Raw genomic sequence first — 26818 nt, 5'->3', positions numbered from 1 at the left:
CCCCAGTCCCCGGGTCTGCCCTGCTCTCTTCTGCGCTAGCTTCTGTTTCGTCATCACTGATGTCCGTCCTCTTCTTTCTCTGTGTTTGTCGAGCTTCCGCATGAAGTGACGCGCCTCTTCCTTATTTCCAGCGCAGCTGCCGCTCAGTATGTGCGCCAACGACGCCTGTGGTGGCTCACTGTCTTCTTGTTTCCAGTCGTCCCAGTCTTTCAGTTCCCCGCGTCTCCTCCTTGCCTCAGGAAGGTGTGTTGCTAGCCGTCGCCATTCCGCGGGTAATTCTTCTTTCACCTCGCCCGCGAGCTCTATCACTGCATACTGCCAAGCCTCTTCGAGTCTCCACGCCGCCGAATGCGCTCCTTCCTCCTCGCCCTGTTCTGCTTGCTATCCCCGGCTGCTGCGCTGAGGGCGCCCGCTCGCGCGCCCGGCGCGCTCTCGCTTGCTTCCGCGCCGCCCGCCGCGGTCCGTGCGACCGCGTCGCCCTCCATGGCCTTGCCGTCCTTTGCCGACGCCAAGGGCCTGACCGAGGAGGAGCTGCTGCAGGAGATCTCCAACGCGAAGAAGGCGCGCTCACCCGCCTGCGAATCGCCCGGGACGCGCCGCGCGCGTGCTGCTCCTCGCACTCGGGAGGGATGGCGGGCGCCCTCTGGTCCCAAGCCAGAGGACACGCCCCTCTGACGTGGCGCCGACACGTGCGGTCAGGAGCTCTTCATGATGCGCAAGAATGTCAAGACGCGGCAGCAGGCGCGCATCCCCCCTCCCCGTGCGCTCCCTCCTCGCCACTAGGTGCGCCACTCGCCGCCCCGCCCCCGCCTCGCTTCTCCTCCCCAGGTCAAGCCGCACCTCTTCACGCACACGAAGCACCGCGTGTCGCAGCTCCAGACGCTTCTCGCGCAGCGGCAGGCGCGCCAGCCCCCCTCTCCCCTCGGGGTGGGCGCAGGGTGACGCGAGTCGCAGGGCGGGCTGCAGCGGGAGGCTTGCACAGGCACTGCGAATAACAGGGGCGCATGGAAGGGGCGGAGAGAAGGGAGAGAGAGGGGGAGGGCCGCGGGGTGCTGAGCGGAGAGCTCCGTCGAATGCAGCTCCGCAGGGAGGGAGGGACGGAGGAGAGAGGTGGCGGTTCGGCGTTTTGCTCACCCCTCTTCCGTTGCTTGGCTCCTTGTCAGGCGGCGTGAGCTGATCTCCTCGTGTATGGCTCGTCGAAGCTGGCTCGTCGACTGGCTCGTCGAAGCCCCGTCCGCGCAACACAGCGATCTGTGGATATACATCGCCATCGGATTCCAATCCGCAGGTGGTAGACAGCTGCTGCGGTGACGACGACTTTGTTTGATGGGGAGGTGGCTGGAGGAAGTGTAATAAAAAGAGAAAACAAGACGCAACGTATTCTTTTTGTGCGGGCGGCTGTGAACGCGCGTGCGCGTGCTGCGTGCGTGCGTGCGTGCGTGCGCTGCATGCGCTGCATGCACGCAGGCTCGGACGGTGGGGTGGTGAGTGAGGTGAAGGACGATGTGCGAGCCATTAGCGAGCACGCCAACACAACGAGCCCAAGATCACGCAAACGACAGTCGAGACCAGCTCTCCGCCATGCTCGGCTCCGAGGCCGCCGCCGCTTGGAGGGCCCGCATCGACGCGAGGCGCAAGTCCAAGCGCTCGGTCGTCCAGGCTGTCTCAGCGGCAGGCGCCTGCTCGGCGGGTAATGCGATCTGCTGGGCGAGCCTCAAGGCTGGCTCCGCCCGTTGCAACCGCGGGGACTGTCGGCTCCTGCACCTGAACTCCGGCACGTGCATCCACTCGGTGGAACACATGTTGGGGCAGCGGAGCGCCGCGTGCGACGCCTGCGCCTTCCACAGCCTCAGCCGCGAGGTGCTGCTGCAGCAAGTCGCCGGCTGGTGGGGAACGGGATACGAGCTGGTTGAGAGCGGCGACACGGAGGCGGCGCGTCCCGCTGCGCCGCCTGCAATGGTGCCGGCGCTGGCCTGCGAGGAGTGCGAGCCATGCGTCAGCGATGCGCCGGCGTCGAGCAATCACTCCGGCGTCGACTGCGGGTGGGACCTTCTCGGAACCTTCTCGGAGTCTGCCTATAGGCTTCGAGCTGGCACACCGACGTCGAGTTTTGGCGCGGCGAGATCGCGCGCCGCCACCCGGGAAACGGCCACCTGCAGCGGCTGGTGGGGGAGGCGTGGTTCAGCGCACTGCTCTGCGACGAGGGCGGCGCAAAGCTCTGGCGCGGCGTGCGGCGGAGGCTGCTCAAGGAGCTGACAGAGGCGAGGGCGGCGGCCTGCCTCGTGCCGTGTCCGTGCCGTGTCGGCGACAGGTCCGTGCCACACGTCCCCGCAGGCGTACGCGGTGGTCTGCCTCGTGCGGCGCGCGTTGCAGAGGGTTGGGCTGCCCGCCGACGGCCAGGAGGGCGGGAGTGGAGCCGTCATATTCGACGTCTGCGCCGGGCGCGGCATTGTGGTATTGCCCTCCCCTCCTGGGCATCCTCGGAGCCTTCTCGGAGCCTTCCTGTAGGCGTGGCATCGCGACGCTGCTGCTCTCGGCCGCCCTGCCCGGCGCAACCGTCGTGATGGTGCGCCGCGGAGGCGCAGGGAGGGCCGGCTCGTCCGCGACACGCGCATCGCATGCCCATCGCACGTCCGTAGGTCGATGCGGAGCAGGGCATGGACCTCTCCCACCTCCACCGCCGCATCCGCTCGGCGCAGGCGCGGCGCCGCCTCGTCCGTCGACTTTCGAGATCTCGGCGGACCTCGGCGGACCTCGGGGGATCTCGGTTGCCAGGTGCGGTGCCACCTGCTCGACATCTTCCAAGAGGGCGCGCTCGAGCGGCTCGCGCAGCACTACGTGGCGGGCGAGTGCGGCGGCGGGCTTGCCTGGGGCTGCGCGGTCGGGACGCACTTGTGCGGCGCGCTGAGCGCGCGGCTCGTCTCCTTCTTTGGCAGCGGTGGCCCTCTGCTGCGCGAGCTGGTGCTCTCCCCGTGCTGCCTCAAGGGGTGGCTCGGGAAGGAGGTGCAGCGGCAGGCGCGCGAGCTGCACCGGCCCCACTACGAGGTCCTCGTCAGCACGCTCGCCGAGCTGGTGCGCGCAGCGTGCCGCGACGCCGAGGGCGAGGGCGGGAGCGGTTGCGCGGACTCTAGCGGGTCGGCGGCGGAGGTGCGCGAGTGGCGGTGCCATGACGCGGCCGCGGCATGCCGACGACATGTCCCCCACGACACGTCCCACAGGTGGAGGTGCGCGAGTGGTACGATGCGGAAGTCCTCTCAGAGAAGAATGGCTTCGTGCTGGCCAGCCGGCCGCCGCCGCCGCCGCCGCCGCCGCCGCCGCCGCGGGACGTTGAGGCGGCGACGCATCGACACGCGGAGCCAGGGCCCTCTTGGCCCCTCCTCGGAGCTTGCTCGGAGCCTCGACGCGCCGGGGCAGAGGCAGCGCGCGAGGGCGTGGTGCACGTCACCACGGACCGCGACGGGGCGCCGTTCGAGGAGCCCTCTGCCGCGCGCTCGCCGCCTCTCTCGGACCCTCTCGACCCTCCTCGGACCCTCCTGCATGCAGGAGCGGGCCGCCGCGCTCGCCACCTCGCTCCGCCGGTGCGGCCTCGACGCGTGCTATTTGCGCCGGGGCGGCGCGGACAGCCTCGCCAAGCTGCTCGGCCGCCTCCCCGCCGGGGGGTCGCTGCTGGCCGTCGGGCGAGAGGGGACGAGCTTACACGCCGCTGGCGGCGGGCCACCGCTGCGCCTGCACGCCGGCATCGCCGCCAAGCGGCTGCGCAACGCGGGCGCGGCGGGCTTCCAGGACTCTCTTCTGGCGGCGTGCGAGCTTCGTGCAGGCGAGGTCGTCATCGACGCGACGGCGGGCTTGCTGGGCGACGCTCTCGTCGCCGCGCACGCCGTCGGCCCGGGCGGTCGCGTCGTCGCGATGGAGTCGATCCCGCTGCTCCACGCCGTCACTTCCGGGTCGCCGTCGACGCTCGGCGACGCCCGCGCAGACGAGGCGCTGGGTCGCGTCTCGGTGCTGCTCGGTGACCACACGGCGCTCCTGCGCTCCATGCCGGACGAGTCGGCCGACGTCGTCTTCTTTGACGTCATGTTCCGCGAGCCGAGCAAGGCGAAGACACTTCCGAGACACCTCCGAGACACTTCCGAGACATGTTCCGCGAGCCGAGCAAGGCGGGGCGGCTCTCTGCCCCCTCTCCGCTCCTCTGTCACTATGTGACGTGCGTACTCCGCAGGCGGCACCTGCGTACGCCGGGCTGCGCTCGCTCGCCGACCATCGGCCGCTCAGCGCGGAGGCGGTGCGGCAGGCGGTGCGGGTTGCGAGGAGGTGAGGGCGTCGTGGTGGACGCCGTCGCCCCTCGGAACCGTTTCGGAGCCGTGTCGGAGCTCTCGTGCCCCTAGGCGCGTCGTCGTGATGGACGCCGCCGCCGGCGAGGAGCTCGAGCGGTTGGGCGTGCCGCTCTACCACCGGAGCCAGCGCAAGCGCTTCGGCGTGATAGACCGCAGCAGTCCGCCGCCGCTGACCACGGCCACGGCCACGACCACGACCACGCCATATCTCGGCGCCGTCGTCGCTCCAGCCAAAGGTCACACCGCGGCCCGTCGCCGGCGCAATACAGAGCGACGTGCCGCCGAGGCGGCGGCAACCGCGGCGGCGACTGCGGTGGCGCTGCGAGAGCTGCGGGAGCTGCAAGGTGGAGACGGCGGCGGCGGCGAGGAGGGGGCGGCACTGCCCACGGCTCCTCCTCAGCCTGCTGACTCGCCGGCGCAGCTGCTGGCCGCCACGTGCGTTTGCCGCGACGAGGTGCGAGAGGCGTTGGCGCAGCTACGGCGCTCGAGAAAGGGGCGCCGAGAGGAGGCGCGGGTGGGGGATGGGCAGGCGGCGGCGGGGGTGGAGGTTTGCAACGACTTGGTGGCTGCGATGAGTTGCTGCATTCGAAGTCTCGTGCGCGCCGTGGCGCAGCTCGAGGCGTCGACGCGCGGCGTGGCGCCAGGCGCGATGTGCGATGGTGGGACGGCCGCTGCGGCGCCGGCCGAGGCGGCGCGGGCGGCGGCACTGACGTTTGCGGCCGAGATCCGCGCCGCCGCTGCGAGCCTCTCAGTCGAGGAGCGGGCGTTCGCCGCGTGCGACGCGCTGCGAAGAGATTTGCGCTTATCGTGTGGGCTTTGCGTCAGTGGTGACTGACAGAGAGCTTATGAGGTTAGGCACCGGCTTTGGCTTCTGTGACGAGAGATGCGGGAGAGCTTTTGACAGACGGAGAGCGAAAACGAATTTCAGAATCGAAAAAAGTTTTAAGAATAAGCAATAACGACCCCATATGCTGACGTGTGCGCGACCGCCACATTGCTGAGCTTTCACATGCGGCTGACACTGTGTGCTCTGACCTCTGTGCCTGTGCGGGCGGCGTGCTGCACACGCCACGAGGGGGCGCGATAGAGCGTGCAGCTGCAGGGCCTCGCTCCGTACCAAACCTACGAATCTATGGTGTTTGAGCACAACCAACCGTAGGCATCCACAGAGTACTTTCCAAGATGTAGAACCACACTGCACGCATCTTATGGAGTGTGGCACTTAGGAGTATCATGCGGGAGCCCAGATATGTACATGTAGAGCTCAAGTTTTGGATTTGTTATACTATCTATCAGTCCTGAGGATGCACGATCGTGAGATGTCATGAATGTCGCCTCAGCTGCGACCGAGGCCCGCTCGCGCGCCTTGGCCCGAGTGCGCTCGGAGGACACACTCGCCCAGGCGATGGGACAGGGATCGCGGCCGACTTGTCCTCAGGGGGGCAGTGCTCTTACTCGATGGGGTATCTTACACCCAAACTTCGAAGATGTAGAAGAATCATAAAATGCTGATTTTGCCAGGTGTCTTTATCAGTCTTTCTCATACAAAGGTTTTGGTTGATGATCAACTTTTGTATCTATATATCCAACCCCAAATGTTTTAGCACAGCTGTACTCTGCACAAGGAGGCGAAACCCATATCACATTCAAATACCCTGACTCATAAACAGTACCGTAACATCATAGTTAATATCAGGAATTTTCAGATCCAACGAAGTAACTTCATAACCCAATTGATTGCCTCCATGGAGTCTGCCTCCGTCCAGCACTCCAGCTCGCCTGCTCGTTCATGCGATGGTGCAGCCAACCTGCGCGCCCATCTCGGCGCGGTGGAAGTCCTCCTTGACGGCGTCGTCCTCTTGGCCCTGTTTGGCGCGCTCGCCGAACGCACGCACGGCGGGTGTGAGCACGCGCGCGGTCACGAGGCACGGTTCGTGGCGTTCGAGGCGCAAGCTCGTGGGTAGCTTGATCCACTTGTTGGTGTCGATGTCGAGCATGAACGCGCTGTCCGACGGCATGTCGCGATGTATCATCGGGTGCAGCGGGTGGATCTCCCGCGTCGCACCGCCGGCGACGAAGATCGTGCGGCCGACGGCGCAGCAGCCGAAACCGTTGAGGGCAACCGGCAGCGGCGGCAGCATCGCGCGGTCAGCCCACTGCGCCGTCGCGCCGCCCTCGCTTGGCGACACCGTGACGACGAGCGAGCGCACCGCCGTCACGTTGCGCCCCACCGCTGAGAAGTCGGTCTTGCCGCCGAGGACGGCCAAGTGGCCGTCTGACGCACCGAGCGCCACCACACCCCGGGCACCGTGCACATTGGCGCCGGGGTGGGCGGGGGGCGCGGTCGTGATCTCGACCGGCAGCCACTCGTCGGAGGCCGCGCGATACACGCTCACCTGGTTGGAGAATATCTCGCTTGGTATGGACAAATAGTTGTACTCGCCCACGCGCACGATCTCGTCGCCGACCGCGACGACAGCGCCGCCGCGCACGCCGACGACGCCAGGCTGGGTGATGCCGCCCATCCACTCGCGGTCGAACGGGGGGAACGGCGCGCGCTCCTCCCACCTCGGTGTCGACTCGCCCGGACGTGTCTTGAGGGCAAAGGTGCGGTCCGAGGGACGCCACTTGAGGTCGCCGCCGCCCGTCGGCAGTGCCATCGAGCCGTCGTGCGCTGTCTGTGTCATCGCCGTCTGCAGCATCGCGTACGGGCCACCGCTGAGGTAGGTGCGAAGGTGCTGGTTCAACGCCGGCGCCCCCTCCGGCACGACGAACGTCTCGCCCGGCTTGCTCTTGCGGCCACCGCCGAAGACTAGGAGCTCACCGCGGCCACCGTCGGGGGCCACAGCGACCGCGCCGGCGAGGGACAGGGGGAGTGGCGGCAGGCACTCCCAATCCGCCGTGGCCGGGTCGAAGGCCTCGACGCCATTCATGAGCTCCGCCTTGGGGCCCTCGCACCATGGCGTTGCCACTTGTGTAGGGCGGCGGTGGACGCCACCGAGCACGACGATCTTTGTCGCGCCCGACGCGTCCTTAGTCACTGCCGCGGAGAAATCGGTACACGCCGACTTCATCGGAGGCATCGACACGAATGCCATGCGGGAAAGATCGAGCGCCTCCACCGAGCGGTATGTGGACACGGCTGCGTACCCCGAACCGAAGGAGCCACCGCCCAGGACAACAACGGACGGAAGACCGGCGAGCATGATTTCGGCCTGCGACTTCCACACGCGCGCGACGCGCCGCGTGCGGTGAAGCGTGGCGATCGACAGCAAGTCTGCGTCCAGCACGTACGGGAGGATTTCGGGAAGCTTCTCGTCCATGCTTCGCTCGACGGCATCGACCTGGTAGGCGACGATCGCCATCGTCGCGCAGACGGGCACGAGGAGGGAGGCGACCTGCGCCGCCAGATCAAATTCGCCGTCGCCGTCGCCGTCGCCGTCGCCGTCGCCGCGGCTGCCGCCGGCGACGTCGTGTAGAGGTGATGAGAAGGCGCGGAGCTCGTACTCGCCGTCGCCGTCGCCGCCGCTGCCGCCCGGTGGAGGCTGCGACGAGAAGGCGCGGCTGCCGGCCGACGAGGAAGCAGGCTGCTGCGGCGAACGTGCACGCTCGACGTCGATGGACGACTCTGGCTGCATGTAATCGATTTGGCCAGTGTATTTACACCCGCGACGCTGTGAGAGCTGACATCATCTGTGAATACTCGAGTACCACCGATCAACCTTCTGAAGGTTGGCCCGCGGGCAGATTTTGTATGAATGTATGTACAAGAGAGCCCGGAGGCCGGAGCGCCCGGTTCTATCCTGTTTCCCTTTCGACACGATTGCGCTTTGCGGGGCGCACGCCGTGAGCGGGGTGAGGCGTGAGCTAGGGATCCAACTGATCCAACACATTACAATCAGGGAGATCCAAAGTGAACAATAATGGCACGTCACGTCTGACGTCCCGGGGTGCGGCACACACCACGTGCACCGACACAGCGCTGTTTTCTGACTGAGCGTACACCCACACAACGGCCTTTGAGCGCTCTATGTTCCACATGGAGGCTCTAGCGCCCACTCGGCTCCGCCGGTCGCTCCTCCAAGAAGCCTCCGTCGCCGTCGAGAAAGGGGACCTTGGTCTCCCACCCCTGCGCCGCCAGCGCCTCCCACACAGCGGGCCACGCCTCGCGCGCCTCCGCCTCGCTCAGCCGCGCCGCCGCGCCCGCCGCACTGCATGCGTGCCGGGCGGCGCACGCGTGCCAGACAGCCTCCAGCTTGTCGCGCGACGACGCGCCCTCCGCGTACCACACCAGCACCTGTGGGGGCAGACGCCCTCCTGTCCTCGCACCGCACAAGCACACACCCGCCAAGCTTGGCTCACCTCGGCTACTCTCGACTCATCTCGGGCAATCTCGCAATCTCAACACCTCCTCAGGCCGACCCGCGGCCTCGTGCGGCGCGGTGCCGCCGCGCCTGCGCTCCGCCAGCGCGTAGCAGCCCTCGCCGTGCCACCTCACCCTCCAGCCGGCCGGCTGGGGAGACACCTACGCGAGCTTGCGCCCCTCGGATCACCCTCGGCTCACTCTCCCCCCCCTCCCGCCGGACAGGGCGGCTGCCTCCCGACACACCAGCCTCGACACCACGGCCTCCCCGCCCGACCGCCTCGCCTCCGAAAGCAGGCCGACCAGCGTCGCGTCGCGGAGGGCCGGCTGCAGCCGCAGCGCCCCGCCGAAGACGGAGCGGTAAGGCAGCGCGATGTTCTCCGCCTCGGCCACCTGCTGCGGCGACGGGACTGCAGCCGCCGCAGCGGCGGAGAGGGCGGCGGCCGCGGCTGCGTCGGCTGCGTCGGCGGGGTCGGCTCCGCCAGCGGTGCGGCGGGCGGCGAGCGCGTCGAGGGCGGCGTGGTAGACTCGCTCGGTCCGCTAGAGGGAGGGAGGAGAGGGAGAGGGAGGCGCGGTGAGCTCGGCCGACGCTGGGGCAGAGGCGGGCGTGTCGGAGAGCTTCCCGCCTGCTGTGTGCTTGCCGCCTGCTGTGTGGGCGTGGTGAGGCCAAGTGTGTGGGCGAGGTGAGGCCAAGTGTGTGGGCGAGGTGAGGCCAAGTGTGTGGGCGAGGTGAGGCCAAGGGTGTGGGCGAGGTGAGGCCAAGTGTGTGGGCGAGGTGAGGCCAAGTGTGTGGGAGGTGTGTGGGAGGGTCTGGGAGGTGTGTGGGAGGTGTGTGGGAGGTGTGTAGGAGGGGTGTATGGGAGGTGTAGGAGGTGCGTGCGGAGGTGCGTGCGGAGGTGGTGGTGCGCCTGCAGGTTGAGCGAGGTGAGGACGATGTGATCGCACGAGCGGTACACCGAGTAGAGAGAGACGAGGGAGAGGGGCAGCATCAGCCCGATGACGTGGGCGGGCTGCGGCCCGACCAGCCACGAGAGGCCGATGCCTGTTCACAGCTCTCCTCTCGTGCGTCTCGAGCTCTGTCTTGGCCGACAGCCACGAGGGGCCGATGCCGGCTGCGGTGCCGACAAGCGACATGAGCTTCGCCTGTGACTGGCCCGCGCGCGTGCAGTCGGCGAGGTTGCCTGGTCGACGAGGAGTGGAGGATCACTCTCAAGGAACAAGTGAGGCGTGCCGTCGGCGGGGTTGCCTTGCCGCGCAAAGGACGCCATGATGCGAGCGCGCGCCACCGCCTGCGCGACGCCGGCGACCGAGGAGATGGCGGAGGAGAGCGAGCCGAGGAGGAGGAAGGAGGGCACCTGCGGTGGTGCGGCGGCGGGAGTGGAGAGTCGTGACCAGCCGCCGGTGTCTAGTGGCCAGTGGCCAGTCACTAGTGGCGACTCCTCACCTCGAGGCCGACCAGCGCGACAGTCTTCGGGGCGAGAGGCATCGTGCAAGCGACCAGGTCGGCGGCGGTGTGGCCCGCCGTCGCGTGGAAGCGGTACCTGCGGACACACTCGCGGGCCCGTCAGTCCCGTGGGCGTGGCTCATGCGCGAGCGGCGACGTGGAGGCCGCGGGAGTGTCTCGCAAGTGTCTCGCAAGTGTCTCGGAAGTGTCTCGGAAGTGTCTCCCGAACCGGCGGGCGTCGGCGTCAAAACGCGTGTTGACGACGGTGGCGTAGCCGATCGCCGCCGCATGGCCGACTCCATCCTTGAGCACCCACTGGATCGCCGCCGCCATCGGCACCGCCCCGGCGCCGACGCCCACCGCAAAGAGCGCCGCCTGCGTCGCGAGGATTGACTCGACCTTGCCCGTGACGAGCCCGATCGAGGTCCACTGGACGTAGCGCAGGTAGCCCGGCCCGACCGAGTGCGGGAAGTCGCACGGCAGAAGCACCGCCTCGAGCGCGGACTGCGCCTCCCGCAAACCCGAGCGGCGGGATGGGCCCGCCCGCGGCGGCGACGGCCCGCCGTCGAGCGAGCGCCACCGGTCGCTGCCCGGCACGCGCTGCCACAGAGCGACTCCGCCACCTCCGTGGTTGGCGGCGATGTGCGACGCGGCGCGGGCAGTCACGCGGCGAGAGAGGCGCTTCATTCACAGGGCCGCTCTTTCATGAGCAGGGCGGCTCTGTGCCGCTCTGCGCGCCGCCAGCCACGTCGAAATGTCGGGTTTCTTTCGCGGGAAATTCTTTCTTTTCGTGAAGTTTAGCTGGCGACGTCCCTTCTTTCCTCGAGTGTTGTTTTTTCCCTTCTACACGTCCATGTAGGTTTTCTTTTTCTTCTTCTTGCGGACATTGCCTGGAAACAACAGCTTTCGAGTTGAAAAGCCCTTCCATGGCGATTGCAGCCTTTGCAGCCTTCCTCATGTGCTCCGCGCCAGGCTTCACCGCGCTTTCGCGCCAGCCCACCACAGACAGTTACATGGCCGCCGCGCTCTCCGGTGCCAACGCCGCACTCTTTTCCCTCGCCGCCGACGAGCCTCCGAGGCTTGCGAGTGGAATCCCCATCTCCTTCGGAGGGGCGGCAGTGGCTGCCGCCCTCACAGGGGCAAACGCAGCGATAGATATGCTGGCTGCATCCCCGCCGGGCACCAGCCTGCCACGCCTCACCGAGAGCCGATACTTTGTCTCTGGGCGTCGGCGCCTCTCGATGCACCGTCGCCTCTCCCAGAGCCGCCTTGGCTCTGACGCCCGCGCATTTCTCCGGTCGCGGCGGCGAGTTTTCGCCATCACCCGCAGCCGAGCCCTATGAAGGCCAGCTCGCTAGGCCGAGCATGTACTTCGACGCCCTAGTTTGTATTTGTTGTGAATCCCGTGTTCCTTCTCCGCTCTGTGTGTGAGAGCATCCGTCCTCTCTCGCGTGTGGATGATGTTTTTGTTTTACACTTGAGCTCACAGCTGTCACACAGTTGACGATTACTCACAAAACCCACCACCTGTGTCCTGTCCGCTCTCCCTTTCATCATACCAGTACTCGCCCCGCCCGCCGCGGAACCGGGTCAAACCGCTCACGCCGCGCCGGCTCGCTCTGCCTGCAGCAGCAGCTTCGGCCACGCGTCGAGCAGCGCCTGCCTCCGCTCGGGCGGCAGCAGCGCCGCGATCTCGCGGAGGAGGAAGCGCGGCTCGCTCCTCAGCCGGCCGCACAGCGCCGCACGGCTCAGCACGCCGCCGCCCTCGAGGCGGGAGCGCAGGGCGAGCGCGGCGCGGTCGACCACGGCCGCGTCGCTCATCGCGCGCGCGCGAGGCGTGAGCGGCTCGGCGAGGGGCTTGAGCGCGCGGAGGACGTGGCCGGCGCAGAGCGCGCGCCCAAACAGGGCCGCGCGCATCGCTGTGTCGGCGGCGGGCGGCGGCCGCGCCACCGGAGGCAGCTGCCATCCCGCGGCGCCATAGGTGGGGCTGCACCTGCAGGCGGGCGGCGGACGACTTCGTTGGGACATGCCGCGGGTGGCGGTGGCGGTGGCAGCGGTGGTGGCGAGGGAAAGGGAGAGCGTGGCGAGAGCAGGAGCCGTCTGCACAGGGTGGCCGCAGGCGCGGTCTTTGGAGTGCGTCGTGCGCGCCAGCAAAGGGTGCAGTCTTCCGCGGCGTCGTACAGCGGCGGCAGCTCGGCGAGGGGGGCCGAGAGGCGCGTGAGGGAAGGCGACGCGTCGGGCAGCCAGCGCGGGTCGGCGGCCGAAGCGCGCTCCATGTACGGCCGCTTGGCGTGTTGAATCTCGAAGAAAGAGATGTACCTGACGACGTGGCGCGGGGGGCGTGTCGTGGGCGCGTCGTTTGGCGAGCGGAGAGTCCCTCGTGGAGGGCGCACGGAGGCCGTGGCCGCGCGGCGGCGAGGCGCGAGCCGGGGCGCAGCCAGAGGAGCTGGCCGCGGCCTTGCTCTGCGGCGAGGTAGGCGCGGCGGACGAGGGCGGGCTTGAGGTCCTTGGAGAGGTCGCGCAGCAGCTGCAGCTCGGCGGGAGAGTCGCAGAGCGATGCCAGCCGCGCGACGCGGTCGGGCAGGCTGTGGGCGAGGGCGCGGCGCAGCGCGACCGCCTGCGTGCCGTCGGGCGGCGCGACGGCGGCGGGCAGCGGCGGGTCGTGCGGAAAGATCTGGCGCAGCAGCTCGGCGAGCTGCGCCTGCAGCTGGTGCGCCTCTTTCATCACCTTTGGCGTGAGGCGCAACGCCGCCGCCGCGTCGTCGTCTCCGCCCGCCGTCCGCCAGGCCAGGTACGTGCCGAGCAGCGAGACGGCGTCTGACTCGGCGCACGCCCACTGCCCTGCCGCCCCCTCCCCCGCTCCGGCGGCGTCTCCCTCTGCGCCTCCCTCCGCCGTGCCGCGCCCTGCGCGCCCTGCCTCCGCCCCCGCCCCCGCGGCGCCCTCTGCCCCCGCCTCGGCCGCCTCGGCCGCCTCGGCCGCCTCGCCGGCGTCGAAGCCGCGCGGGTCAGGCTGCGCGAGCATCGCCGCGAGCGGCAGCGCGTGCTGCAGCACGCCTGCCTGCCGGCCGAGCACGAGGAGCTTGCCGAGCCGCGCAGAGATGGGGAGCCGCGCGAGCACTCTGCCCAAGTCGGTCACGCGCGCCTAGCAGGCAGTGCTCGCCTCCGTGCCGGGCGGGTGTGTCGAGCGGCCGCACGAGCGGGCCACGTGCGCGCCTCGGCCGAGGCGTCGAGCGCGCCGATGCAGCGGAGCGCGCCCTGCGCCGCGTCGACCGACTCGCGTGCGGGCGGCTCGGGGAAGGGGAATGAGTGCACGTGCACGATGCCCATCGCCTGCTCACGGCACAGTCTGTGAAGAGACGCCGCTCCACAGCCGCCGCCGCGCGCGGAGCCCCTCGCCTTCATCTGCAGCACCACCCCCTCGACGGGCACTCGCCTGCGAGACGGGCCGCGCTCGTGTCACGAGGGCGTGTCGTGGACGCGCCTCGCCCCCTCGGCGGCCGCGCGCCGGATCTCGGGCTCCGCGAAGGCCGGAAAGACATTCTCAAAGACGGAGGACGAGTAGAGGCGGTAGCAGTGCCCCGGCCCCACCCGGCCGGCGCGGCCGGCGCGCTGGTCGGCCGACGCGCGCGACACCCACTCGAGGTCGAAGCGCGAGGTTGCGCCTGAGAGGAGTGGCTGGCGAGTGGGTCCGCCGGACGCGACACCTGCCTCGAGGTGGAGGCGTGAGGGCTGCGCCTCGCTCGTCAAAGTTGCGCTGCTTGTGCTTGCCGCTGTCGACGACGTACCGCACGCCCGGGATCGTGAGCGAGGTCTCGGCGACGTTGGTCGCTACCACGATGAGGCGCGCGCCTGCGGGGAGCGACCCGAGAAGGGTTCAGGCAAGGCCCCGCCCTTGACGCTGGTCGGCACCACGGGGGGGGCGGGGGCGTGCCCTCAGGCGGCGGCGCAAAGACGCGCATCTGCAGCGCGGGAGGCAGCATCGAGTACAGAGGCAGCACCAGCACCGGCCCGCCCTCCTCCTCCTCCTCCTCCTCCTCCTCCTCCCCCTCCCCCTCCTCGCCGCCCTCCTCGCCCCACCCCCCACCGTCGTCCATCACGTCATCAAAGCCACCTCCGCCGCCGCCGCCGCCGCCGCTCCCTGGCCGCTCGTCCTCCTCCTCCTCCTCACCAATCAGGCCGGTCGCCCCGCGCGCGAGGGCAGGCCCTCCCGCCTCCGCCTCCACCGCCGTCACCTCGCGGATCGCCGCCTCCGCCACCGCCCGCCGCTCCTCCTCCCCCGCCGCCTCCGCCACCGCCTCCGTGCCCCCTGCCGCCGCCGCCGCCCCCGCGCCGCCGCCGCGCCGCACCGCCGCGCGCGCGAAGCGGCGCCGCAGCCTGGCGCAGAGGTGCTCGATCTCCTTTTGGCCGGTGAGAAAGACGAGGATTGCGCCGGGCGGGAGGCGGCAGTGGATGCGCCCAACCTTGGAGAAGGCGGCGTCGACGTGGTCGTCCGGCGTCTTCTTTGAGAAGTGGACCGTCACCGGGTACTGCCGCGCCGCGACGGAGAGCACCGGCGGCGGCGATGGGAAGAGCGCCGCGTTCGCCTTGAGCGCCTCGACCTGAAGCGTCGCCGACATGATGATCAGCTTGAGCGGGCCCGCCGAAGGGGCGCCCGCCGCCGGCGCGCTCTCGGCCGCGCGCGCACGCAGCTGCACGACGCGCGAGAGGAGGCCGAGGAGAAGGTCGGTGTTGACTCCTCGCTCGTGCGCCTCGTCAAGCACGATGGCGGAGTACTTTTGGAGCAGCAAGTCCTGGCCGACCTCGCGCAGCAGCACACCGTCCGTCATGAACTTGATGCGGCAATCCTTGCCCACACTCGACGAGTCGTACCGGACCTGGTAGGCGACCGTGCCGCCGACGGGCGTGTTGAGCTCGTGCGCCACGCGCTGCGCCATCGCGATCGCCGCGACGCGGCGCGGCTGCGTCACGCCGACCATGCCGCGCCGCTGGCCGGCGTCGGGGTGTCCGTACCCCGCCTCGTACAGGAACTGGGGGACCTGCGTCGTCTTGCCGGAGCCCGTCTCGCCGCAGAGCAGCAGCGTGTCGCTCTCGCCCACCGCCTCCATCACGCGCTGCTCCTCGCCAAAGATCGGGAGGCCCTCCCGTGACGCGACCACCGCGGGCGTGCGCTGGACGGGCACGTAAAAGGCGCCCGTCCGCGACAGCGGGCCGGCGACGGTGCTGCGGGCCGGCGCGGCGGCGGCCTGGGTCGCCGCTGCGCCGCTCCTCGCCGCCGAGGACACTGCCGCAGACGCCGCCGCCGAGGAGCCAGCCGCCGCCGACGGCACCGGGGACGAGGTCGCCGGCGCTGCTGCCGCCGGCGCCGTGCCGCCGCCCCCGCCGCCACTGGCGGAGGAGGCGGCGGAGGAGGAGGCGGCGGCGGCGGAGGCGCCCTCGAAGAGTGCAAGCACCGAGCGCGCAACTTCGCTGAGGGGCCTCCCGCCCTGCCCGCCCTGCCCGCCCTGCCCGCCGCCGCTCCCGCCCCTGCCCTCGTCGTCGTCGTCGTCGTCGTCGTCGGAGTCCGCCAGCGCCGCCATCTCCCGCCTCTGCTCGGCCGTGAACTGGCGCCACACGGCGTGCAGCGCGCGGCGCTGGCGGCGGCTTCCCGCGGGCAGCGCCTGCGCGGCGTCGAGCTGCCGCAGGAGGGTGCCGCCTAGCGCAGGACACAGCAGGCGGTCGCCGTCGCGTCGCAATCGCCAGAGGTGGTGGAGTGGAGGTGGAGGCGAAGGAGGAAGTGGTGGCGACGGTGGCGGCGGTGGTAGAGGAGGAGGAGGAGAGGGTGGGGTTGCATCCGGGTGGGGTGGGTGGGGTTGCGATGTGATCAGTGGTGAGTGGTGGGGTTGGCAGCTGTGTCTGTGCGGGCAGAGTGGCCCACCGTGCCGCAGCACGGCTCGCATCGGCTCCACCACCTCCTCCTCCATGTCCTCCTCTTCGAGGGACAGCTCCTCACTCTCCGCCGCCTCGAGCTCCTCCTCCGCCTCCTCCGCCTCCTCCGCCTCCTCTGTTTCCTCCTCGCCTCCCTCCTCTTGCTGCTGCCCCGCCTCCTCTTGCCGCTGCCCCGCCTCCTCCATTTCGTCGTCGTCGTCGCCGCCGCCGTCGGCCTCCTCCTCCTCCTCGTCGTCGTCGTCGTCCTCCTCCTCGTCGTCGTCCTCCTCCTCGGCCTCCTCGCCCTCCTCGCCCTCATCCTCCCCCTGCCTTGCCTGACTGCTCATGCGCGAGGCAGCGTCCAGCGTCGTCCGGCTAGCCTTGCCCTTGCGCAAGGAGAGGGACCCGCACCCGCGAACGTCGCCGGGCAGCCCGCCCAGAGCGAGCCCGAAGCCCATCGCCTGCCGCGCCCAATACGCGTCGTCCCGCTCCTCCTCCGCCGCGCCGGCCGCCACGCCGCCTCCGCCTCCACCACCCGCCGCCGAGGCGGCGGCCAGCGCTCGCGGCGGCTCGTCGTCTGGCGTCGCGCGGAGGACCTCGAGCGGCTCAACGTCGTCTAGTTCGACCTGTGCCGCCTTGGCCTGCAGCGCGCGCTGCAGCCGCTGCCGCTTCGACAGCTGCTGGCCCATGGTGCCGCTCGAGCGCAGCAGCGGCACGTGCGCTGCGGCGACGCGGTGTTGAGAGAGTGAGGCGAGGACGGCGGCGCGCTCCTCCGCTTTGCGCTTCCGCGCGGCCAGCTGCTCCAGCTTGCGCCGCTGCGCCTTGCTCTGCGGCGTGGCCGCTTTGGCAGCCGCTGCGTCGGCCGCGGCCTGCGTGGCCGCCGCCTTTTTCGCGGCTGCACGGCGGCGCTGCTGCTCCTCCTTGGTGAGCAGAAGCTGGTTCGAGCCGGCGCCGCGGCCGAGCTCGTCGTCCGCAGCTGCTGTCCGCCCGAGATCGCTGTCCGATGTGAGCAGGGTCATGTAGCCACCCCGAGCGCGGCCACTGCCGAGGAGGGATGGAGCTCTACGTGCCCACACACCGCTCGCGGTGGCAAGAAGGCGCAGGGGCCCGCCCCCCGCCCCAAGGCCTCGCAACGATTGGCGTCCCACGACATGGGCACGGGACTGGCGCGCACTGGCACACCACCACACAGGTACACGAAAAGAAACGCGCGGTGCGGCGAAGTTCTCGACGGGCGCTATCCCCCCGGCTTCTCCCCTCAACCCCCCGTGCTTCCCAGTTCTGCTGCCGCGCTACGCCTTCGTTCTGTGACATGGCGCCCCCCGTGACTAACCTCGCCTGGGCCAACATAGCCACAACCTCAGCGGCAGCGCACCGGGTGGCGATGGCCTGGAGCGAGAGCCTTGCGCGAAGCGGCGGGGCGGCGTTCGGGAAGATCCCGTCCGATTTCTTTTCATTACATTAAAAAAGGAAATAGACAAATCCAGACGAGGGATGGGGGGAGGACAGGCGGGTCCCTACCTGCACGAGCAGGATCTTGTAAGGACGATCAGGGACACAGGGGAACGGGAGTGGGGAGCGCATCGCGGCACGGAGGGGGGCTGGGCAGGGTTCACGCGTTCACCCACACGACAGGGTCCCGGGTCGCCCCGGAGCGGCCCCGCGCGGGGAGGTGGGTGGAGGGCGGGCACCACGCCATCGGGCAGGCCACGCGGGGACGCAGCAGAGATTTCACGTTGTAGAGCGCCTCTACATCGCTCTACAACGCACCCGCATCGTCACGCGGCGGATGTAGAGCTCTACAGCTCTACAGCGCTCCAGAGCGCTCTACATCTCTATCTACAGCTCTCAGCGCTCTACACTCTACATCCTCTACAGACTACACCCTCCCTCAGACAGCGACAGGTTCGCAGCACGGTGGACTCCCTATTCCACTGGCGATCAGTCTCTCACTATCGTTTTGGGAGTTTGGGAGCACTTGGAGCACTTATAAATAAATAAATACAACGGACATCCCAAGCTAGGGCTGGGTCGAGGACAGACACGTCCCCACCTTTGCAGGATTTTGCAAAAGCGAGGGGGGAGGGCGCATCGCCGCGCGGAGAGGGCTGGGCACAGGGCACAGGGGATCTCTCTCGCATAGGATATGCACTCGGCGGCACGAGGGCAAGGCTGGGCGTCCTATGTTTGTGCTCCCCCCCGGACCCCTCGCTCTCGGGCACTAACCATCTGACCACTCATCGACGGGGCTTGGCGAGCGGCCGCGCTGCGGGGCAGGGCTGGTGAGAATGGGCTCTGGCCACTCGCCCGTGCGGTTGTAACCCCGACTTGGAGCACTTGGAGGACAGTCATTAGTTGGGGAGTTTCTTCTCTGTTCATCCGCAAGGCTCGCCCCGTCGACTGTCTGGTATAGCCCCAGCCGACTCCGCGTGAACTCTCGAGGGATCTCGGTGTACGAACTCTGTTCACACCGAGCAGCTGGGAGTGGCTGCGGCTATAGCAGGTCGATACAAGTCGACTTGTACATGCAACGCATGTGCTCCAAGCAAGCCGCCATCGCCGCCACGACTGCTGCTGCCGCTGCAGCCGCAGTGGCCTACTGGCTCGGCCGACGGCACTCCTTGACGGGCAAATCATCGTCGACAGATCTGTGCTCGTGCGGCGCCAGCCTCGCAGGTATGACAGAGGCAGACAGGAGGTTCCACCAGCAGAGCCGCAGGCACATTACCAACTGTCGAGCGTTGAGGCGCGGCCGAATCGTCGTCGCCGAGAACTTTTCCGAGTACCGGCGGACCATCGAGACGGTGGTCGCAGCAACCGATCGGGTGCTGGAGGTCGGCTGCGGCCGCGGCGTCACCACGGCCCTCATCGCCCGCCGGTGCGGTCACGTCCTGGGCGTCGACCTCTCTGCAAAGGTGATTATGGAACAAGACCTGCCCCGTGACACAGCACACCGCAGGCATATCCTCTGAACACAGGTGATTGCGATGGCGAGATCGCGCTTCCCGCGCCTCGACTTCCTCGAGGCAGATGCGAGCGACGTGTCTGCGCTGCGCGCTCGAGGTCCCTTCGACAAGATATTCGTCGATGTCAACGGCAGCCGCGAGCTGCAGATGTTGCTGCCGCTCCTCGAGGCGCTCGACGCTGCGCTCGCGCCGGAGGCGTTGGTGGTAAAGAACGCGCCGCTGAAGCGGCTGCTTATGAGAGCGTCCCTCGTGGACGCGTTGCCTAACCTTGCCCTCGCCCCCTCGGGTGACGGTGCGTTACTGAGGAGAGAATACAAGAGGTGCATGTGAGACGTGTCACACGCACACGCGCCTCGCGCGCAAAAAGTGTTCTCACAAACACTCCACACTACTCACATAAAACTACGTATAGTAGAGCAGACTCGTTTTCACTCTGTTCACTCGCCCGAACGGCGCTTCCGCAAAACAAGGAGGCGAGCGGCGGGGTTGTGTGCGAGTGGCTCCTGCGGCGCGTACGGGGCGAGGAAGTCGTCTCTCAGCCCGTCCACAAAGGCGTCTCCGCGGCGGACACGCTGCGCATGCCACGGGCCGCTTCGTGTCATGCCCTCCCACATGCCGGCCGGGCACGGCCATTCGATGCGGTGCCGCCGCTCCTGCAGTGCGAATAAAGGGAGAGCTGTGAAGTGCCGTGCCGTGCAGCATCCACCTTGTGTAGAACACGACGGGAGTGTGTCGGTCGAGCCGCCCCTGTCTCTGCGGCATCTAGGCCTCCGCTCCTCGTCCGCAAGCACCTCTGCTCCCACCGCCGCCGCCGCGCCAGCCAGCGCATCCTCCCAGCCCACCGCGCCGCGCCGCGCCGCAGCGTCGCCGATCGCGCGCCGGATCAGCCCGCCCCAGTGCCTCCACGGGCCGGCGGCCTCGACGCCCGCGCCCATTGGCCAGTAGCAGACGACGGCGACGCCGCCGGGGGCGAGTGCGCGCACCCAGGCCTCGATGGCAGCGACTGGGTCGGGTAGCTGCTGCAGGCCAAACACGGAGAAGATGGCGGCGTACGGGCCCGCTCCGGGCGCCATGGCGTCTCCCACCTCAGCAGACATGCGGCCAAAGCGGGCCGCCGCGGCGACGCAGCGGCTCTGCGCAATCTCGATCATTCCCGGCGCGAGATCGGTGCCGCGAACGGCCCGCTCGCCACCCAGGAGCTCTGCGATCGGCAGCAGCTCCTGGCCCGGACCGCAGCACGGCACCAGCACCTCGTGGTCTTCCGGGAGCGAGTGTTTGTGCTGCGTCAGTGCCGCGAGCGCGTCCTCCGTCCAGGGCGCAAACCGCGGCACGAAGAGCTCGTCATAGCCTGGAGCGGCCGACGTCCAGCTCTCGGCGAGGACGTCGGACCCGGCCAGGGCCATTAGACTGGGAACGGCGCGCGCGCTCGCGAGAGGTTTCTTCACCTGTATGCAGGGGTGTGTGTCGTGAGAGGCTTGCCTCGGCAACAGGGATTTCTTTTACTCGTAAAGCCTGCTCTAGCCTCGCACGTTACTTCCTGTCGTCTGTTGTTTGTTGTGCCCTTGTTTGTTTCTCTTGGCACCTTGGAGTGCTAGTGCTGGGGGGGGCGACAGGAAGAATGTGGCCCTGAGTTATGTGTACGCCAACTCAGGGTGTGTGGCAGCCAGCTAGGGAGAGGTGGAGACGAGTGGGATCCATCGGCAACTTGCCGTCCGCTGTCTGAGGCGGTTACGGAGGCACGCGTCGCGCATTTCGTGGAGGAGAGGCTGGTCTGAGGTGTGGGAGGGGGCGGGGCGCCCCGCCTGCAGCACATGCCAAGGCGAGGTGGCTGCAGTCATGGTGCCGGCAAGGCTCGGCACCACGTAGGCGACGGATAGTGGGCCTGACCACGTATCTGCCAGCCGGTGCAGGTTGCGTACGGACTCGGCCGTCACGACCGTCGCCACGCAAATCGTGGACGGGCTTTTCGCCATGCTCGAAGTTCGACCACAAGTTCTCAGGGCCAAAAGAGCCTTGCGTAACGTGCTCTTCAACTTCATCAAAATTTGCGGCGGAATCCCTGGTCAGTCACGGTCGGAGCTCGGTCCTTTTCAGCCTTTTTTCTCTCTCTCTCTTCAGCCTTTGATCGACATTGTACATGTAAACTTCTCGGCAACAAAAAAGGATGCCGGAGTTGTCAGTCAGTCAGTGCATGAGTTGTGTTCTGTTCATCCATCCATCCACTACAACTGACTGTACAAATAATTGTTTGTGTACCACACACACGCACGTGCGTGTACGGCGCAAGCAACGAGGTCGCAGCAGTTGCCAGCAACACGAGCTCACTCACGAGTGAGCTGGCGGCGTGTGGGTGACCGCACGCGTCGTAGCCGGGAGAGTTTCCACTGCTCGCCGTTGGTCACCGCATCCTCCAGCACAATCACCGCGATCTCATCGCCGTCCTTCATGCGGGTCGCGGCGACCTTGTCGCCCTTGAGCCGCTCGCTGGATCTCGTACGAGAAGGTGAAGATGACGGGGCCATCGGCCGACTCGATGGAGTACACGTGGCACTGCGGGCTGATTTTTTTGTAGTGGTGCTTGGCGCAGCCCAGCGGCACGATCCGCGAGAGGAAAGGTGGCACGGCGTCGAGCCCGGGGATGCGGAGTGCGAGCGCAGCAATCCTTGTTGCAGCCGAGCTCGGGGTCGGTGACGATCTGCCGCTGGCTCCCCGTCAGCGGCTGCATCGAGTGCCGGCTCATGAGCGCTGCCAACTCGTCCTGTGCGAGTGGGCAGCCGCTCCGGAGCGCTCCGGAGCGCGAGCGTCAGCCTCGCTATGTCCGCTTGCGACGGAAGCATGCACGCGATGAACTCGAAGAGCGATCGCTCGCCAAAAACAGGCTCGACGAAAGCGTCCATCGGGGCTGCCGCGAAGGCTTGACGGAGGGACACAGGCTCGTCGAAGAGGTCGATTAGTCGATGCAAATAAGGCAGACACACACACACACACACACACACACACACACACACACACACACACACACACACACACACACACACACACACATCTTTCTCGGGCCCACAGACATCCCACGGTCACGACAGCTCTGAAGTACTCCATGACGCATGACATCCGCATGTGCGAGAACGCACACGGCACAGACGGTGCAGAGTCCTCAGAAACTTTGTTCCTTTCGTCCTCCAGCTCCACTAGCACTTTACTTGTACTTCCCCTCTCTCTGTCAGTGTCTCTCGCCTCACACATGTGTCCTGAGACCTGACTCCTGTCGCGCAGACAGCGAAATTCCAGTCAGTCAAGTGGATCATCAATCATCTTGCCTGGCTGGAGGACGTATGTACACGTACATAACATGCGTACACGAGCACACGTGTGCAGCTGTAGCTGTCACCCCATCACCACACCCCCGCGGCGGCGCAGGGCAAACTCGATGCAAGTGCCGTCCGAGTGCTGAATGTTGGGCTCGCGGTAGTAGATGCCATGCGTCTTGTTGATGGCGCGCATGAGCTTCTCGACCGCGGCCTCGGGAGCATCGGTCGAAGGCAGGTAGTCTCTCGAACCGTGCAGCTCCAGCAGCACCTGTGCATCCAAGAGGGCGGGAGGCGTGCGCCCGAGGAGCGAGGTGTGGCCCCCAGCGAGGGGTTGCCGCTGAGGGGGAGGTGTGCAGCCGAGAAGATCTTGCCGAGAGGACTTGCAGCCGCGGCTCCTGCTCGGGGCGCAGCTGGTGGACGAGGGGCTCCAGGACAGAGTACTCGCACCCCTCGCAGTCGATCTTGAGGATGTCCACTCTCCGGCCGCGGTACCGCCGCCAGCTGCCCTTCTCAAAGTTGCGGCCGTGGAAGGTGAGCCAGCCGGGCAGCTGCTCGCGCGGGGCGACGGTGCCGTCCCACAGCTCGACCTACCAGAGGGCTCCGAGATGTAGTCGAGAGGAGCGCTCTCTTCCTATCGACGAGCGCCGTGCCCCCCCCGCAAACGGACCACGCAGCGAGGGTGCGCGGCGTGCAGCGCGTGCTCGAAGCCGGCGTCGGAGCCGTACCTGATCTCGGTCAATCTCGCGGGTCATCTCGGGTCATCTCAGGCCAGTCTCGCGCGCTGTGATTATGCTATCTCGGGTCATCTGCGAGGGCTGGAGATGGAGCTCGAGGCGTCACTCTTGAGTCTACGCGGGCACCCGATCGACAGCATGAAGCACGGCTCTGCGGCCGGCGGCATCGCGTCGAGGCAGACGACCTTGCGTGCGGGACGGAGAGAGGGAGTGGGGGAGCTGGCGGGGGAGCGGGTGGGAGGGAGACGGTTCGTCGACCTTGCCTCCGTCTCCGCTCGGGCCGAACCGGCGCGGCCTTGTGCAGTCGTACCCCTCTGCGGTGGCCGTGTTCCTTGAGGTAGGGGTAGGGGTAGGGTTAGGGTTAGGGTTAGGGTTAGGGTACCTCTGCGGTGGCCGTGTTCCAGCTCCGCTGAAAGTACGCGCGCAGGTCAGTGCCTTGCCCTGGCACGGCTGGCCGGCCGTTTGCCTCCCACTCGCGCATCGCCGCGTCGCGCCGACTACAAGGAGGTCAAAGGTAAAGTGCACAATTATGCTTATGCGAGGCGGGGCAAGCGTCTCAAATTGACCCACCACATCTCCCCCTCCCTTCCCCTTCGCCCCCCGCGGCATTCGGAGGGCAGGGGCCGGGCCCGCGCCTCTTCCAGGCAATGTACTCGGGCGAGAGGCGGTAGGCGGTCAGGTTGAAGGCGGGGCGGGAAATGCCGTCGTCTGACCAGCGCTGGCGTCGCAAGTCTCTCGCCTCCCGCCACGAGCGGTACGATGATGAGTTGTAGTAGGCCGTCAGGTTGCCGAGCCGACTACAAGGAGGTCAAAGGTAAAGGTGCAAATTATGCATATGTCAAGCGTCTCACAATTGACCCACCACATCTCCCCCTCCCTTCCCCTTCGCCCCCCGCGGCATTCGGAGGGCAGGGGCCGGGCCCGCGCCTCTTCCAGGCAATGTACTCGGGCGAGAGGCGGTAGGCGGTCAGGTTGAAGGCGGGGCGGGAAATGCCGTCGTCTGACCAGCGCTGGCGTCGCAAGTCTTTCGCCTCCCTCCACGAGCGGTACGATGATGAGAGGTGGTACGCCGTCAGGTTGTCGGTCAGGTTTCGTGCGTCGAGTCTGGCGCTGGCGAGCCGCGTGGCGCGATCTCGTCGCGCCGATTGCCGTGCCAAGAGCCAGGCGTCCATCCTATCACCATTATCGGCCGCCGCAAGCGAGGTGGCAGGACCTCGAACCTCCGTAGGATGGGCGGCGGCAGCGCCGATCGCTGGTGGGCTCACGGTGACGGCAGCGCCGTCGGCGGTGGGAACGACGGTGATATGCGCGGCACCGTCGTCGGTTGTGGTAGCCACAGTGGCGACCGCCACGGGCAACATATACACTCATCCGTGTCAACCGATCTCGCTACAAAGAATTCACGGCGGCAGAAATCTAGCTACGACGTGGGCTCGGCACCTTGTCAGGGACTGCGAAGAGAGATAGGAAGGGGCAGACGCCCAAGGGTGGGCGACGGCTAGCACCACCACACTCCTCTCCTTAAAATCCCTGTGTAGTGGCGGCGTGCCGTCCTCCCATCCCTCCCTTGGGGTGTCTCAATTCTTTGTTCTTTTTTTTGCTTGTCAACCCTCATCATCAGCCGAAACTGGAATCGGAACCATAGCCGAGAAAGTCGTCGAGGCGATCGAAAATGAGAGTTTTTACACCACGCGCAACGATAGCACCGGCAGTGACAGCACCGCAGCAGCGATAGCACTGCAACAGCGACAGCACTGCAACAGCGACAGCACCGCGGTTGCCTGCCATTGAGGTAGCGCACCCGACACAGACGCAGCCACAAACAGCGGCATGCTTGCGGCGGGGCGCAACGCAAGGCTACTCCTCGCCAGCCCTTCTCATCGCCACACCCCGCCACTACCGACAGGGAGGACGTGTGGGACGCTGGTGAGCTTCGGACGCCGGGCTACAAGCGGCCCTCAGAGGTGGAGGCGCTGTTCCTCGCGGCGTCGCGCGCCCCAGTCGGCAGGGAGAACCTCGGCGAGCCGCTCAGCTGGGCCATCTTCCGCGCCAGCGGCCGGCGCCGGGCGAGCGCCGCGGCCGCCTCGGCGTCGGACGCCACTCATGAGCCGGTCGCACTGATCCTGTGCCCGGCAGCGCTGCTCGAGACGGACGCAAAGGGCGGTGGTGGCGGAGCGCGTGCCGTCTATGGCATCCGCCGCGCCCTTGAGGGTGGACTGCGATTTCTCGCCACCTCTGGCGGGGCGGGCATCGAGGCGTTCCCCGAGGAGAGGCGGCTGCATGACCTGGCCCCCGAGGTGACGCCGCAGCTGCCCATTCCGGTGTGGGGCGTCTTTTACCGCTGCAGCGCCGCCGCCGCCGCGGGCCAGCCATGGAGTTTGCGCGCCCGCGCCGACCAACGGCGGGCGTGCGCAGCGGCGCGTGTGCTGCGAGAGGCGCTAAACGCCCAGAGGGACGGAGCGGGTGCCACGGCTGGGATGGAGGAGTGGCTGCGGGCGACCCCGCTCCCCGCAGAGCTGGCGGCGGGCATTAGCCTCGCCCCACGGGCCCCGGGCTCCTCATGGCTGCCCGCGCAGCCGGCAGCACGACGGGAGGTTGCATGCACGCTCGCGGTCGCCGAGCTGCAAGTGGTGGAGGGTGAGGCGCTGTGTACGGCGGCGTGATTCGCGTCTTGAGTTTTCTTAGGGCGATACCCGCTGAGACGGACAAACAGCGTACGCAACACCACGCTCCGGACCCCTGTCCCCTCTCTCCGACGGCCACACGCGCGTGACCGCCGCATGGCCCCATGCCCCACCCACGCATACGACAAGAGATACATGCGCCTACTTGAGCGATGTCGAGTAGGACTCGAGAACCTTTTGGAACATCGGCTTGAGCTCGGCGTACTTCGACTCGTAGCATTGCGCCGTCAGCGTGACCAGCCGGCGCCCGCGGCCCTCCTCGGTCTGAACCGCGAACAGCGTGCGAAGGTGGCGCGGCGCCTTTCCGGTCTGCTGAATCGTGTAGTCGTAGGTGTAGGCACCTAGACTCAGACAGGGTCGGAGCTGGGGCTGGGGCGAGGGTGCAGGTCGGGCCAGTCGCCGGCGCGCCCTTTAAGGTGTCCGTGCCAAGCATCTTGCCCTCGATGCCGTAGCCCTCTAGCGTGCAGCCGCCGCCGCTGCGGTCCGCGCACTGCGGCATCAGCGAGTTGCCGACCAGCTGCTGCGTGCCAAAGCTGCCGAGGCTGGTGTAGTCAGCTGCGAGCGGCTGGAAGGTGAGAACCACGTTGGCGGAGTCTGGCTCGGCCGGGTCGGTGGCGATGTAGAGGTAGCGACTGCCCTGGAGCTCCTGCTCGCTGACAGGCCAGCCTGCTGGTGCACCGAACGTGACCTGGTACGAGCCAGTCGTGTGCTGCTCGAGCGCATCGGCGGCAAGTGCAGGCGACGGCCGGACGGTGGCGGCAGCAGCGAGAGCCGGAAGCAGCGCGCGGCGCGAGAGCGCAGGCTGCGAGAGCGCGAACGCCAGGTGCGTCGGCGTCGGACGCAACGCCGAGGCGAGGCCGAGAGTGGCGATGATTGCAAAACGCCGCAGCATGACACCACGACAGATGCTCACAAATAGTGCTCGCCGTGAATGACCGGTGTGTGTCTTGTGAGCCTGTTTGTGTCTGTGTGTCGCTCGTGCGTGTCGTCATCATCCGTCTAGCGTCCACCCATACCGCGTTGGTGTCCAGTCCGAGCCTGGCTGTTCTTCACCTTTCTACCTATGTATGTTGGTAGGGAG

General features: G+C 67.7%; 8 protein-coding genes across 8 annotated transcripts; 2 read left to right on the top strand and 6 right to left on the bottom strand.

The window, feature by feature from the left end:
• Positions 1-1581: 1581 nt before the first annotated feature.
• Positions 1582-5169, top strand: EMIHUDRAFT_95380 (hypothetical protein; the record flags this gene model as incomplete). The annotated part of the gene is made up of 8 exons (XM_005775110.1): positions 1582-1959; positions 2082-2311; positions 2509-2566; positions 2776-3147; positions 3219-3434; positions 3544-4071; positions 4220-4311; positions 4386-5169. 8 exons carry the CDS (start codon positions 1582-1584, stop codon positions 5167-5169), a joined length of 2658 nt encoding a protein of 885 aa, XP_005775167.1.
• A 952-nt stretch (positions 5170-6121) lies between these two features.
• Positions 6122-7699, bottom strand: EMIHUDRAFT_195069 (hypothetical protein; the record flags this gene model as incomplete). Its single annotated transcript, XM_005775109.1, has 1 exon — positions 6122-7699. One exon carries the CDS (start codon positions 7697-7699, stop codon positions 6122-6124), a length of 1578 nt encoding a protein of 525 aa, XP_005775166.1.
• A 1160-nt stretch (positions 7700-8859) lies between these two features.
• On the bottom strand, positions 8860-10828 carry EMIHUDRAFT_195068 (hypothetical protein; the record flags this gene model as incomplete). The annotated part of the gene is made up of 7 exons (XM_005775108.1): positions 8860-8877; positions 8956-9075; positions 9748-9878; positions 9905-10052; positions 10142-10238; positions 10371-10651; positions 10739-10828. The coding sequence occupies 7 exons, from the start codon at positions 10826-10828 to the stop codon at positions 8860-8862; spliced, it is 885 nt and encodes a 294-aa protein (XP_005775165.1).
• Positions 10829-11740: 912 nt separating this feature from the next.
• EMIHUDRAFT_95378 (hypothetical protein) lies at positions 11741-17064 on the bottom strand (the record flags this gene model as incomplete). Its single annotated transcript, XM_005775107.1, has 8 exons — positions 11741-12134; positions 12248-12460; positions 12535-13283; positions 13412-13471; positions 13553-13574; positions 13846-13990; positions 14226-15833; positions 16056-17064. The coding sequence occupies 8 exons, from the start codon at positions 17062-17064 to the stop codon at positions 11741-11743; spliced, it is 4200 nt and encodes a 1399-aa protein (XP_005775164.1).
• Positions 17065-18431: 1367 nt separating this feature from the next.
• Positions 18432-19424, top strand: EMIHUDRAFT_432011 (hypothetical protein). The gene is made up of 2 exons (XM_005775106.1): positions 18432-18960; positions 19024-19424. Exons 1-2 carry the CDS (start codon positions 18571-18573, stop codon positions 19339-19341), a joined length of 708 nt encoding a protein of 235 aa, XP_005775163.1. The 5' UTR covers positions 18432-18570; the 3' UTR covers positions 19342-19424.
• Positions 19414-20414, bottom strand: EMIHUDRAFT_195064 (hypothetical protein; the record flags this gene model as incomplete). Its single annotated transcript, XM_005775105.1, has 3 exons — positions 19414-19444; positions 19528-19664; positions 19935-20414. 3 exons carry the CDS (start codon positions 20412-20414, stop codon positions 19414-19416), a joined length of 648 nt encoding a protein of 215 aa, XP_005775162.1.
• A 1920-nt stretch (positions 20415-22334) lies between these two features.
• On the bottom strand, positions 22335-24429 carry EMIHUDRAFT_432010 (hypothetical protein). Its single transcript, XM_005775104.1, has 8 exons — positions 23981-24429; positions 23689-23850; positions 23436-23550; positions 23312-23365; positions 23180-23238; positions 22987-23044; positions 22700-22906; positions 22335-22587 (listed from the first exon to the last, which is right to left on the bottom strand). The coding sequence occupies exons 1-8, from the start codon at positions 24412-24414 to the stop codon at positions 22396-22398; spliced, it is 1281 nt and encodes a 426-aa protein (XP_005775161.1). The 5' UTR covers positions 24415-24429; the 3' UTR covers positions 22335-22395.
• A 1449-nt stretch (positions 24430-25878) lies between these two features.
• Positions 25879-26629, bottom strand: EMIHUDRAFT_95376 (hypothetical protein; the record flags this gene model as incomplete). The annotated part of the gene is made up of 2 exons (XM_005775103.1): positions 25879-26083; positions 26229-26629. 2 exons carry the CDS (start codon positions 26627-26629, stop codon positions 25879-25881), a joined length of 606 nt encoding a protein of 201 aa, XP_005775160.1.
• Positions 26630-26818: the final 189 nt, after the last annotated feature.

Source organism: Emiliania huxleyi, assembly GCF_000372725.1.
Source record: "Emiliania huxleyi CCMP1516 unplaced genomic scaffold EMIHUscaffold_3, whole genome shotgun sequence".
NCBI lineage: Eukaryota > Haptophyta > Isochrysidales > Noelaerhabdaceae > Emiliania > Emiliania huxleyi.
This window is presented reverse-complemented; position numbering and strand designations above follow the sequence as displayed.

Bases quoted from the DNA above. Each gene is read 5' to 3' on its own strand.
- EMIHUDRAFT_432010 (XM_005775104.1), bottom strand. From the start codon at position 24,414: ATGTTGCCCGTGGCGGTCGCCACTGTGGCTACCACAACCGACGACGGT. The intron at 23,551-23,688 runs GCGCGGGCCCGG...ACCTCCTTGTAG, and splicing joins GAGTACATTGCCTGGAAGAG to TCGGCGCGACGCGGCGATGC. The intron at 22,907-22,986 runs GTCCGTTTGCGG...GCCCTCTGGTAG, and splicing joins CCGCGCACCCTCGCTGCGTG to GTCGAGCTGTGGGACGGCAC.
- EMIHUDRAFT_432011 (XM_005775106.1), top strand. From the start codon at position 18,571: ATGCAACGCATGTGCTCCAAGCAAGCCGCCATCGCCGCCACGACTGCT. The intron at 18,961-19,023 runs GTGATTATGGAA...CTCTGAACACAG, and splicing joins GCGTCGACCTCTCTGCAAAG to GTGATTGCGATGGCGAGATC.